Source organism: Sceloporus undulatus, chromosome 2 (genome assembly GCF_019175285.1).
Source record: "Sceloporus undulatus isolate JIND9_A2432 ecotype Alabama chromosome 2, SceUnd_v1.1, whole genome shotgun sequence".
In the NCBI taxonomy this organism is placed as follows: Eukaryota; Metazoa; Chordata; class Lepidosauria; order Squamata; family Phrynosomatidae; genus Sceloporus; species Sceloporus undulatus.
The window spans coordinates 98783947-98796834 of record NC_056523.1 but is presented as its reverse complement, the minus strand read 5'-3'; the positions used below and the strand labels follow the sequence as shown (position 1 = coordinate 98796834).

At 39.8% G+C, this 12888-nt stretch overlaps 1 protein-coding gene across 1 annotated transcript; it reads left to right on the top strand.

Annotated features, from left to right (window-relative positions):
- The first annotated feature begins 627 nt into the window (after positions 1-627).
- CAMLG (calcium modulating ligand) lies at positions 628-12128 on the top strand. The gene is made up of 4 exons (XM_042453287.1): positions 628-1008; positions 4222-4673; positions 5147-5212; positions 8776-12128. The coding sequence occupies exons 1-4, from the start codon at positions 816-818 to the stop codon at positions 8965-8967; spliced, it is 903 nt and encodes a 300-aa protein (XP_042309221.1). The 5' UTR covers positions 628-815; the 3' UTR covers positions 8968-12128.
- The last annotated feature ends 760 nt before the right edge of the window (positions 12129-12888 follow it).

Genomic DNA, 12888 nt, shown 5'->3' with positions numbered 1-12888 from the left:
TACTCCAATTAACCACGGCTCCCAGTCTGTGTTTCCCTGAGAAGTGTTGCTATTTTCCCACTCCCTCCAAGATGCTTTGAAGTAAAATAAGTCTCCCAGAGTGCTTTGCTCATAATACTAGGGCAAAAGAAAAAGGAGGGGGGCACACAAGGATTCATCCACACTGCAGAAATAATCCAGTTTGATGCCACTTTAACTGCCACAGCTCAATGCTGTGGCATCCTGGGATTTGCAGTTTGTCTAGGCCTCAGAGCCCTCTGACAGAGGAGGTTAAATGTCTCACAAAATTACAAATCTCTGAACGGTGGTAGTTGAAAGCAGTGTCAAACTGGATTACTTGTGCAGTGCGGACGCCCCTTCAACCGCCCTGGCTCAGTGTTAGGGAATACTGGGCATTGTAGTTTTGGTGTAGGCGTGTAGCTCTGCTGCCAGAACAAACTACAGTTCCCAGAATCCCACAGCATTGAGCCAGGGCAGTTAAAGTGGTGCCAAACGGGATTATTTCTGCCGCGCGGAGGCATCCCCCAGCAGTGCCTGGAGGCGATTGTGAGGCAGAGGGCTCCTCTGGGCGAGTGACGTCACTGCGCGCTCCCTTGAAGCAGCACCCTTTGTCCCTCCCTCCCTCCCGCGCTCGCCATCTTTGTTAAGGGCACAGTCAGTCACTCTCTCGGCGTTCTCGCCCTCACCCAAAATGTCGCCTTCCACTTCAACATCCGGGGGCGGCACCTAAAATGGCGGCGGGCGGCGCCTGCGCGTTAGAAGGCGGCTGTCAGGGCAAGGCCCGGGTGCTTCTTCTATTGTGTGCCTGAGCCAGGATGGAGCCGGAGTCTGCCCTGGAAGGAGACGCCGAGGGCGGTGGGGGCATGGCGGCCTCCCCCTCCTCGGCGCCGAGCTCGGGGCTCACAGCCTCCCAGCGCCGGGCCGAGATCCGCCGGAGGAAGCTGCTCATGAACTCGGAGGAGAGGATCAACCGCATCATGGGCTTCCACCGGCCCAAGGCGGCGGCGGGTGAGGGCCTCCTCTCAGCCTCCCCTGCAGCAGGGAAGTCCCGCTTGACACCGAGGCTGCGTCCACACCGGGGAGAAAGCCCGGCTTGGCACCGCTTTAACGCAGTGATGATTTTGATTGAATTTCAATCATTTAACCATCTATTATTGTTGTTGTTGTTTGTGGCAGGCCTTTGCTGCCCCTCCGGCTCCTGTAAGTAGGTTCGGAGTTAGACTCCAGAGAGAGCTCTTGCAGAGACTCCCTGGAAGGAAGACATGGGCAGCCCCAGCTTCCCAAGACTAAGGTCTGCTTCCTCAGGCTCAGAGGGCGCAGCCCACAGGAGGATCAAGCCTGAGACTTGTCATTCTTTGGCTTCGTTTTGTGTTTCCTTGAGGAGAGCAGGTTGCCTTCAGACCCACCCAAGGAGCCTCCAGGTCTTCTCCTCCTCCTCCTCAGCCTATCCCCGGCCCACGCTGGGTCAGGGCAAAAGCCATAGTTTTGGCCCCAAAACCTGACCTCGACTTATAGATGAGGTTGATTTATGGTCCTGTACATACAGTATTTCAATAACATAAAATACTAAAATACAAGATCGTACTAAAATGCAATGCAAAAATAATAATAAAGCCACACACAGAAACAGAAGCTGCAAAATAAAACATAGTACAGATAATCAGTTAAAGTAAAAATACAAAGCATTAATCGGGAATTTCAAAGGTTTTAGAAAACAAAAAAGTTTCCAATTTGGATTTAAAGTCAAGGAGAAAAGTAGCACTTCACAAGTTTGCAAGGAGGCGGTTCTAGGATTCACTGCCAATATCATGGTTGTTTCCTCAACCATCAGCCAAGGAGGTTTACTTTGTTCTGTTGTTGGTGTGCCATCCTTTTACAGCCATCCATACTGTTTGCCCAAGAATGCCCTGTGAACTGCCCTCTCCTCCCTTCCACATCCAAGACTAGAGTCCCCTCTCTTACTACTATTGTATTTATTTATTAAGTTAGAATCATCTGCTTTCATTTCCAAAGTTAGGTAGGTAGGTAGGTGGGTAAATAGATCGACAAATCAGCATAGAACCACCATAAAAAATCATGGAAAATCATGCCGTCACATATCTCTCTGCTTCCAAAGTCTCAGTAAAGAGGTCTTGTATGTAAGGAAGTGCATAGTGTGGGCCATCCACATTTGCTGGGTTAGGAGTGCAGTACACCCATGGAAGTGGGGAAAACACAAGTAAAAAAACACTTGGTTGTTGTTTTTTTTACATGAGATAACACTTCTCTAGGAACCTCTAGGTCTTCTGGTGCTTCATATGTCCTGCTAAGTCACTCCTCTATTACTATTATTTTATGTGGTCAACTCTTATGAACATCTGCCAGAAGGTGACCATAGCATTGTGCTGGAGGATCTACAAATGCCTAGGGAAGTGTTCTCTCTTGGGATCTAGGTTCTCCAGCACAGCCTCTGGAGGACGTTGGCCTTAGAGTTACACTGGAGGATTTAGACATTACTAGAGAAAACACTTCTCTAGGCATTTTGTAGATCATCCAGCATGATTCTGTTACTGACTTCTGACAGATGTTGACCATAGGTGTTCCTAGAGTTAGTGTTTTCTCAGGTTAAAACATAGTGTTTCTTTAATTGTGGTTTTCTCACTTTCCTGGGTGTCCTGTGCCCTTAAACCCAGCGAATGTGGAGGGCCCAGTGGAGTTGATGGTCTAGCCACTCATGGACATTAGTCATCCTCCAAAGAAAGCTGACAGCTAGAAACATCTGTGGCTCCCCTGGGAGTCTGGCAGTGTGTCTGAATTTTTAATGGGTCCACTTTTATTTTTAATGGATTGTATAAATGCTTCTGAACAGCATGTGGCTGGGTATTTTAATGAATATGTCATAGCACTTGGCAGAATAGGAGTGCAAGCAAATATAGTTAATACTCCTTAAATATTAAAAATGAAATTTCTGATTTGTCTTCCTAGTGTTTTTTTTCCCTTGACTATAAATTAATTACATTTCATTTCCAACTGTATAATATGCAGAATCTGGTGTTCAAAGAACATTATGGTTGCATTACTGCTTCTCTGTTTTCATCTATTTGACTTAGGCAAAAAACTTGTGAGTTAATGCAAGTCTGGCTAAGTTATATTTATTATATGTAAGTACATACTGTATGTAAGTACTGTATGTATGTAAGTACATACTGAAAACACACAAAACCTTTGAATTTTCTAGGTGAACCAGAAATCATTATACATTAAATCTAAGACAAGCTTCTTTTGTTCCATGTTCCTACTACTAAGCAATATAAGAAAGCTTATATTCAAACTGATATCTCAAAAAGAATACTTGCATAATCACAAATCCAAAGGTATCTTATATACCAATAAAATACAGTAAAACAGTTAATAAAATAATAAAAGCAGCCAAACAATTAAATATTTCACTTCAGTCATTAGCGGTAGCTGGCAAAGTTAGCAATGAGCATAATGTGTCACCTCTGGGAGCCTGACTAATCTGAGTGATCCAAATAACTTTCTTCTGGACTGTTTACAAAAATAAAGACATTGATAAAGGCACCCCATTTTAAATATGCAATAAAAAAAATAAACTAGCAATAAGACACAAGTAATATGACCAGCTTTGTCAAATGTTTGCTGAATTTGTAGTCTTGGATCCTTTCAAAAGCTATAAAGGAAGTGCTCTTCTTTTCTTTGACAAGAAGCGTTTTTATAGACTCAGGTCTGCAAGGGGAAAGACTCTGAGTTGGATCTAGAGTTTTTATTTCTACCAGCAGGACTGTCTCCCAAGTGGAGTTTCCCTCAGAATGCTTCTGTTTGCAGAAAAGGGGAGTCATCAATTCCCCACTCCCTTTACAGCCACAAGTGCCACTCCTACCTTTCTGAGTGGTTTGCCTAACCCACTTACACACATTTTCAAGAATTTGCCAGCTACTGGCAAGGGATGAGAAGTCAACAAGTATCAACTTCTCCCGCCCTCAACCAGCAGAAAAGCTCTGCTGGATCAAAGGCATCTTGGTTCTTACTGCCTTTCTAAGAGCACATAAAGACCTAGGAGTAGAGGTACCATAACTTCAGTGTGTCAGGTATATATTATTTCTGTTGGATGCTTGTTTTCCTTAAAACATTTAGTTCCACAGCTCCTTTGTCTCTCAAACCTTGAAGCTCAGCCTAAAGTATTTGGCATGTGTCATTTCTTTCATTTTGTTTCTTCTTCAGATGATGACAGCCACTCAGAAGCTAAACTTAAACTGGAATCAGATAAACCAAGTCCTCTTCCAGTTCCTGTTTCCAAGCGGGTTGTGCTTGGGGATACTGTCTGCAGTTTGGCAGGAACAGCTGACCATGCAGGCAGCATAGGGGAGCACAAGGGAGAAAAAAAGGACATGTTTAGCAAATCTCCTGAAGCTGGTAGTGATGGCACAAGTGAGCTCCGGCAGCGCAGCAGAGGGGATTTGATGGAAGTTCCTCAGCGAACACCTCGCCATGGCTTAGACCAGTACTTGTCAAGATTTGATGAAGCAATGAAGCTAAGAAACCAGCTAATGAGTGAGAAGCCAAGCCAGGAAAATGGAAATGCAATGGAGGAATTTGATTCCTTCCGCATTCTTAGATTAGTTGGTTGTGTACTCCTTGCCATTGGAGTTAGAGCCTTTGTGTGCAAATATCTGGTAAGTAAAAAAAAACAAACTGCTGTTTTTTTCCCTTCCCACTTGCTTGTTTTACTGATAACACTGTAGTTGCAATTCCAGTTATCACAAGTAGTCATTTATGATGTGAAGTGAGTTCATAGCTAAGTAGGTATTTTAATTTTGTCCTATCCCACAAGTTTGTCCAGTTTTCCACAGTGGCTTGCCCCAAGTAGTAATTCTTAAGGATAACACTAACGTTTGAAGTTTAAAATATTCTTGTGTTGAACAATTCATGATTTCTCCAGTGTTATACAACCAACAAGAGAGTCAGACCGCAAGAAGTCTAAAAACATAGGGAAAAAACCCCAAACATTAGGCTAGAAACATTTAGATTTTCCAGTGCATTGGCTGAAATCCTTCACACACATAAACCTTTCTTTGAAAGTATTCATCGTTGTGACTCCTCGTCATTACTACTTTCTAATTCATATAAATTTTTATTCTTTCCACAGTCAATATTTGCTCCCTTTCTTACCTTACAACTTGCATATATGGGGCTGTCCAAGTATTTCCCAAAGGTAAGAATTGTTTTAGAACAAAAGCATTCTCAACCTCTCTAAAACAGATGCAAAGAACTTCTAGAATATTCTTGGATTACAGGTCATAAACAGTGTGCTAACTAATGACATTACAGCTTGTCATGTACTATTCTCTACACATATCTGGGGTGAGCCTTACTGGGAATTTATTTCTGCTGTGTAATTCAAGCTAACTTGTCAGTTTTGCTCTTACATAGATGTCAGCCACTCTAAGCCCCTTTCCTGTGCTGCTTCTGGCTCTCTTTGGATTTAGACCTGAGGCTTACCTTCCAGAGTAAAAGGGCCTGCCTAACCCCTAGTGCATTTGTCACTGCGCTGCTGAAATTTGGTGGTGCCATAGCAAAAAATAATGTTCTCTTTTAAAACAAGATATGCAGTATTTTATAGTTGTATCTTCCAGGATCATAACTTTATTTGAAAGAAGCAAGTGGCACAGTGGTTAAATGCCAGTATTGTGGCCATTCACAGTTTGTTATCCCAGACAGGGCTCCAGGGTCCACTCAGCCTTGCATCCTTCGGTAGGTCACTAAAGTGGGTATCCAGCTTGTTGGGAGCAATTAGTTTACACATTGTAAACCACTTAGGGAGTACTTAAGTGCACTGATAAGTGGTATAGACATGTACTTGCTATTGCTATTGGTGGTAAGATTTGGTGAGCAACAAAAATCCAAGTAAGAAATTGTGAACTGTTGATTCGATTGTTTTGATCAACCTGACACAATTCACTGATGTATCTGGTGGGTTTTGATCCATTTTACTGATATAGGGGTGAAACAGACAGCCCCTTTGCAGCAGATTGGGGGACGTGTTGTTTAGACGATGCATGTCCCCAAGCCAACAGGAATCTGCCCACCCGACTGCACAGTAGGCAGCTTTGCGGCGCTCTAGCAGCGTAGAAGTTATACACCAGACACAGCAGGAACACTACAAAACTGCAGAGCCGGCAGAAAAGCTGGCTTTTTGCCAACTCAAAAAAGGAGCGGCTTTCTGCCGCTTCTTTTTTGGGTGACAAAATGCCAGATCGGAGCTATGGCATGTGGTTGCCGCAGCCCTGATCCAGCAGTCAGAACCCCTTTAGGGTCGTCTGTTTCAGTCGTAAATCATGATTACTGAAAAGAAACAGGGTTTTTGTGGAAGGAAACTTATATGTGTGTTGTTCTCTGTTATAGTGGGTTTATAAGTGGAGTTCATAAAAAAGGTGAGATCTTAGGTCAACTCTTAGTCATTCATTTCTCATAGCTTTCAATATAGAAGACTAAAGAACTAGAAGTCCTAAATGTGAAACATGTAGAAAAGTCTTCTTACCAAAAAAGAAAATAAAAATGTTTGTATCTGCTGCTGCTTTATTTAAAAGAAACCAGTGAAGCAGACAGCTTTGTTGGAAAAATGGAATGCTTGAGCCCCCTTGAATTCCATTTTGGGAGCAAGGCAGGATATAAACCCCGTAAATAAAAAAAATCAACCAAAGACAAAAAGAAGAATATTCAAGAGGAATAACAGAGTAACAGTACGGAAATAATGTGTTTGGTTTACTCCAGTTCAGAATAGGCATTTAGGTATTAAACATTCAGAAAAGGAAATAATTGCTCTTCAGGAAACTGCATAAAACATCAGACAATGTATTACACAGTTTCAGAGTGTAAAATAATGTTGAATCAACTGTTTTTATTAACTCTATAGAATATTATGGTACAGGTTGAGCATCCCTTATCCAAACTGTTTGGGACCAGAAATGTTTTGGATTTTGTTTTTGTTTTTTTCATTTATTTTGGAATATTTGCATATACATAATGAGATCTTGGAGATGGGACCCAGGTCTAAACACAAAGTGTATTTATGTTTTATATACACCTTATATACATAGCCTGAAGCTAATTTTATACAACATTTTAAAATAATTATTTGCATGAAACAGATGTGTTTCATGCAAACACTGAACCATCAGAAAGCAAGGGTGTCACTATCTTAGGCACTCATGAAAAAGTTTTGGATTTTCAAGCATTTCAGATTTTCAGATGAGGGATTCTCAACCTATATTGACATTTTCATGTCTCATTTTCATGACACAGCTTAATCATGTATACATTAGTTTGGAAGCAAGTCTAATCATTTTCACTCATACATATAAGAGAATCTTAGGTATGGAAGGGACCGCAAGAACCATCTTGTTAACCCCCTGCCACACAGGAATATACAGCACTTCTTAAGGACCTCTGTAGAAGGAGAGTCTGCACACCCCACCTCAGGCAATCTGTTCCACTGACAAACAGTTCTTACAGTAAATCAGTTCTTAGAATAAATAAGTTCCTTTTAGGCAATTTAAAATCAATTGCAGTTGGTTTGCTAGGCTGCAATTCGTTTGTAAATTAAAACCAAAATCCTTAACAATAAATTTATCAATTGTCTGCTGTTTATGCAGCCTATAGTACAGTCTTTATAAACAGACTCTTCAGCTTTGCGGAAGACATTTTTAAACAATTTTAGTAGGAAATATTGACTTTGTTGCCTTACATGTATGTCTAGAAATTGATATATGAACCCATTCCCCTTTAAAAAATATTTCGCTGTTCAATGAAGCGTTTCAGATATACACCCTACCCAAATTAATTTACTTTTGAGAAAGTGTAGTTAGAATTCCAGCCATAGTGTATTGATCACATGTCATACTCTTTGTTTCAGGCTAGTGACATTTTCAGCTAACTTTTTGTTGCATCATCTCTGCTCTTGTGGCCTAGCTGTGTTGGATAAACATGGGAGAATTATCAAATGGATTAGATGACAAAAATCCTCAGTGGTATAGAAAATTGACACACGTGTTATAACACTTTGGAGAAAGAAAAGCATCTTACTAATTTTTGTTCTATGTGATAATTTGATGTCTTTGGCTCAGAATTATGTTTACTACCACATCACTGTACCTTTATTAGTTTGATGTATTTATTTTTATCCTGCCTTTTCCCTAACAGTGAGACTCAAGGATTGTTATAAATCAGTAAAAACAGAGATGAAAAAAATAAAATAGAAAATCAATAATGTCTATGTGTGTTTTAAAAATTAAGGGAATATACAGTTAAAACTATTTAAAAGTCAATAAAAGACAAACTATAAAACAGCATACCATCAAAAGCTCCCCAGAGTTAATTCATAAAAGTCTGACAGAAAATAATAATAATAATAATAAAAAAGTCATGTAACCTTTGCTTGATGTAAAAAAGAAAATAGAACAAATGCCTAATTTGTAAGCAAGAACAAATGATAGGAGCATAAGAGGAGCCCATCGTAGCAGAAACCTAAGGTCAAGATTATAAGAAAATATGTTAGTAGTTTCTGTTAGGTTTAATAATAATATTAATAAAATGTATTTATATCTGTGTAGCACAACTGGGGCGGCTTACATAAGGGATCTGTGGTAGAGTATGTTATAGCATGCCTGTTGATACATGCTTTACCTGTATGGGCACTCTGTAGTTAACACATTAAAACTGTGATAATGTGCTTATGTAAATCTGGAAGTAATCTTTCATTCCTTCTTTCTTATACAGAGTGAAAAGAAGACAAAGACTACAGTATTAACAGCTGCTCTTTTGCTCTCTGGTATCCCTGCAGAAGTGATTAGTCGTTCCATGGACACTTACAGCAAAATGGGGGATGTTTTTACTGACCTTTGTGTCTATTTCTTTACTTTCATCTTCTGCCATGAACTGCTTCTTTTTTTTGGTTCAGAAGTACCTTGATAGCGGTGGAACTCAGTGTGGTGACTTCGACAGGACTGCATTGATTTTGTTCTTGAACATGTCTCTGGATATATAAACAGGGTTATCCCATTCTTACTTGTTTCTGTGCAGCCTAAGCACCCTTCTGAAGAGAAGGGCATGGTCCCAGCGCTGAAGCTGAATTACTACTGTTTGAAGACAGTGCACGATGTCTTAGATACAGAATATACATATCATTCCGAGTGCAGAGCCCTTCTGTTATACTAGATTATTTCCCTTCTTTCCCCTTGTTCAAGGCATCATCTTCAGTTGTGATTTTTTCTCTGGTTTCTTAGTGTGAGAACAGAGGACAACTGAGGTCTTGTGCTTGGCACAATAACTTTATGTTTAATGACATGGCTCCTGCTGCAAAAAAGATGAGGAACAATTTCTACCAATTCCATTTTACTGTGTGCTCTCTGAAATCTGCCCTGGAGATTGGGGGTACCTTCTGGAACACTGTAAAAGGGATAAGGGGATTTTCAGGGCAGAGGAAATAAGTGTAAATGGCTTCTTCCCCATATCCTCTAGTAGGAGTCCTGTCCCTTCTGTGAAAGGAAGCAGACCTATTATTCATGGAAAAAAGTACTCTGGATCCACCCAGAGGTATTTTCTAGGGGCTATTCATACTACTAGATTACTTTAAACAGCTCCATTCATAATTTTTTAGCCATTAGAATATACTGACAAAAACACTCTCAGCCCCCAGAATTAAGCTTGGTGTAGTTCATAATTTAATTCCTTTCATGAAGGTGTTAATGTTCTATTTCTTTTATAATAATTGGGAAGGATTGATTGGAAATGTGAATTCCAGATCTTAAAAGACTGAATTGCAGTTTGTGTTACCACTGAACATGCATTTTTCACCCAAGTAGGAATCCAAACATTGTTTATTACATGGTTTAATGCAATGTGCTGTTTTAAGTGAACACTGCAAGTTAAAAACGGCTCTTTGGTGATTAGACTTTTGTACTTAACAGTGTCAGTTTTATCCATGACTCTGTTGTTGTTGTTTATTACCATCCATAGACCCAAAATTTACATAGTTGTTCTTAATTCATTGTAGGGTAAGCCAATACAGGCCTTTCAGTCATGTTTCCTACATTTTTCTTCCTAAGGATATGTGCATATGGAGTTTGGCCTCTTTTGCCTGGACATTTTAGGAAATCATACATTTATTTGTAATTGAGAAAGAGGGTTGCTTTGTACATTAAAAATTAGTCTTTGACCCCAGTTTCAGTCACTGCCTTGTATGCATTCTAGTTTATAAGATGGATAGCACAGAACATATTGAATTTCTATGTTAAAAGGTGTACTGCAAATAGGTTCTTATAACAAGACCAGAAACAATTACTTGACGCTTTTATCATTGAGATCAGTGGGATAATTTATGCTGCTGAAGCCTTCTGTCTTGTGGTCAGTAACATACTTTTTCTTGCTTTTAACGGAGAGTCTTTTATGTATTTATATTTCAGGTAAGGAAGTTATCTCCACACATTTTCGGAGTCCTTTTTGTAAATCATAATTGTTGTACATAATGAAAAGATTGATACTTTTTTTTCTTGATCTTCTTCAGTGATAAAGTCATATTGAAGCAAGGGCAGGTGCAGATATAACACCGAACAAAAATTGAGAGAGTGTGCACGCACAGATCTTTTTACTTGTGCGAGAACATTTTCCTATTTTCATCTACTCCAGTGGGGTGCATGACTGTTGCCATCACTGTTCAAAACAGTACAGAAACTGCTGCCCATCACAAGGCCAGCATGTAGTCCTATGTTACAACAACCCTTCAATTATGGGTTAATTGAAGAATCAGACCATTATGGTCTAGTTGTCATTATTCTAAAGAAGGTATGAGCAATGTGTGTTCCTCCAGATGATATTGGACTGCAACTCACATCAGCCTAAGCAGCACATTTGATGGTGAGGCATGCTGGGAGTTGCAGTCCAAAAACAGCTAGTGCTCTATAAATTGTACACCTCACTTCTAATTTCTAACAGATTAAGAATTTTCCATTGTCTCTTGACATAGAAAGAACTAATGTCCAAATAGCCTACCTAAACAATTTTGAAAACTGGCATGCCACCATGGAGTCAATGAATCTGTGTGCCACCTGACTCTTACCTAGCCAATGTCAAACCTCTACAGTCTAAAATTATTCATCTTTTTAGTGGTATTTCTGCTGGGAATCAAAACTGCCTGTTTCCAAACAGAAGACTAGATCCTAACTAGTGGTAGATGGGGTTTTTGGTAACTTTCCTGGACTATAATTTTAATCTTGTATAAAATTGAATTGAATTTCATTGTTCTGATTACATCTGTTACATAAGAAATGTGTCTTGTAGTGAGATTAATAAAAAAAAGACTTAAACTCACAGTTTTGCCACAAGGTAAGACTACATTCATTTTTAAAAAGCAACATGGGAAAAAAAGCATTTAAAAACCCACAGACCAGAAAATGTACTAAAACCTGTCTTTGAATTTGGGTTCTTTCTATGCCAATATTTCCTTCCTCTTTAGATTTTGGCCTTGATATATTTTGGTCTGTCCAATAAATTTTTTCACTACAGTAACGTGGTCAGCTTTTAATTGTACATGTTATGTTCTCCAAATACTGAGGTCTCATTAAGGTCTCGTTATATCTCTGTCATATTAAAAAGTCTTATTTAAAGATAATGGATAAACATCCAAACTTTGAAATGGAGAATTCTGTGTGCCTAATGGCTTCCACAGATTCATCACAGAAATCTCCAAAGTGCTCTGAACCCTTCATAACTCCTAACAAACAGTCTCATTGTCCAAGTTAACACTATTATAATTAGCCTGCATCTAAAGTCCTGTATTTCAAATGTACTTTTAAAGAGTGACACACACAAAGAGAGATATGAATCTAAGATCCAGTCGGATTTTTTTCTTAATTAAAAACCCCAATTTCAGGAGCATGGAAGTTTCCTATATTGCCCTAGTCTCAACATGAAAAGTGAAATATAGGCTGGAATAACTGCTGAATAGTCAGAAAGTGTTCTATTTATGTCTTCTTGGAAAAACTGGAGCTCCTGTATGTAATAAACTCATGTGGCCATGTATGTTCTTCAATATAATTATTTCTATGCTGGTACTAATAAATTTATTAAACTTACATTTATTGTCATTCTTTTTTTAGTTTGACACTAAAGTACTGAATTTTCAAAGGCTGCACGGGGTGTCAAATATTTTACCAATATGTCCAGTTTTCTTAAGGTTATTTCACCATTTGTAAAAAGCTGCATGTCTAGGAATGTGTGACACCTGAGATAAGTTACAACAGACCTGAAGAAATTTAAGTTTTGGCTCAGTGGCAGACTACCTGCTTAGAATCATAGAATCATAGAGTTGGAAGAGACACTAGGGCCATCCAGTCCAACCCCCTGCCATGCAGGAAATCCAAATCAAAGCATCCATGACAGATGGCCATCCAGCCTCTGTTTAAAGACCTCCAAGGAAGGAGACTCTATCACCCTCCGAGGGAGTGCATTCCACTGTCGAACAGCCCTTACTGTCAGGAAGTTCCTCCTAATGTTGAGGTGGAATCTCTTTTCCTGTAGCTTGCATCCATTGTTCCAGGTCCTGTTCTCTGGAGCAGCAGAAAACAAGCTTGCTCTCTCTTCAACATGACATCCTTTCAAATATTTAAACAGGGCTATCATATCACCTCTTAACCTTCTCTTCTCCAGGCTAAACATCCCCAGCTCCCTAAGTCTTTCCTCATAGGGCATGGTTTCCAGACCCTTCACCATTTTAGTCGCCCTCCTTTGGACATGCTCCAGTTTCTCAATGTCCTTTTTGAATTGTGGCGCCCAGAACTGGATACATTATTCCAGGTGGGGCCTGACCAGAGCAGAATACAGTGCACCCGCACC

Bases quoted from the DNA above. Each gene is read 5' to 3' on its own strand.
- CAMLG (XM_042453287.1), top strand. From the start codon at position 816: ATGGAGCCGGAGTCTGCCCTGGAAGGAGACGCCGAGGGCGGTGGGGGC. The intron at 4,674-5,146 runs GTAAGTAAAAAA...TTCTTTCCACAG, and splicing joins CCTTTGTGTGCAAATATCTG to TCAATATTTGCTCCCTTTCT. The intron at 5,213-8,775 runs GTAAGAATTGTT...TTTCTTATACAG, and splicing joins TGTCCAAGTATTTCCCAAAG to AGTGAAAAGAAGACAAAGAC.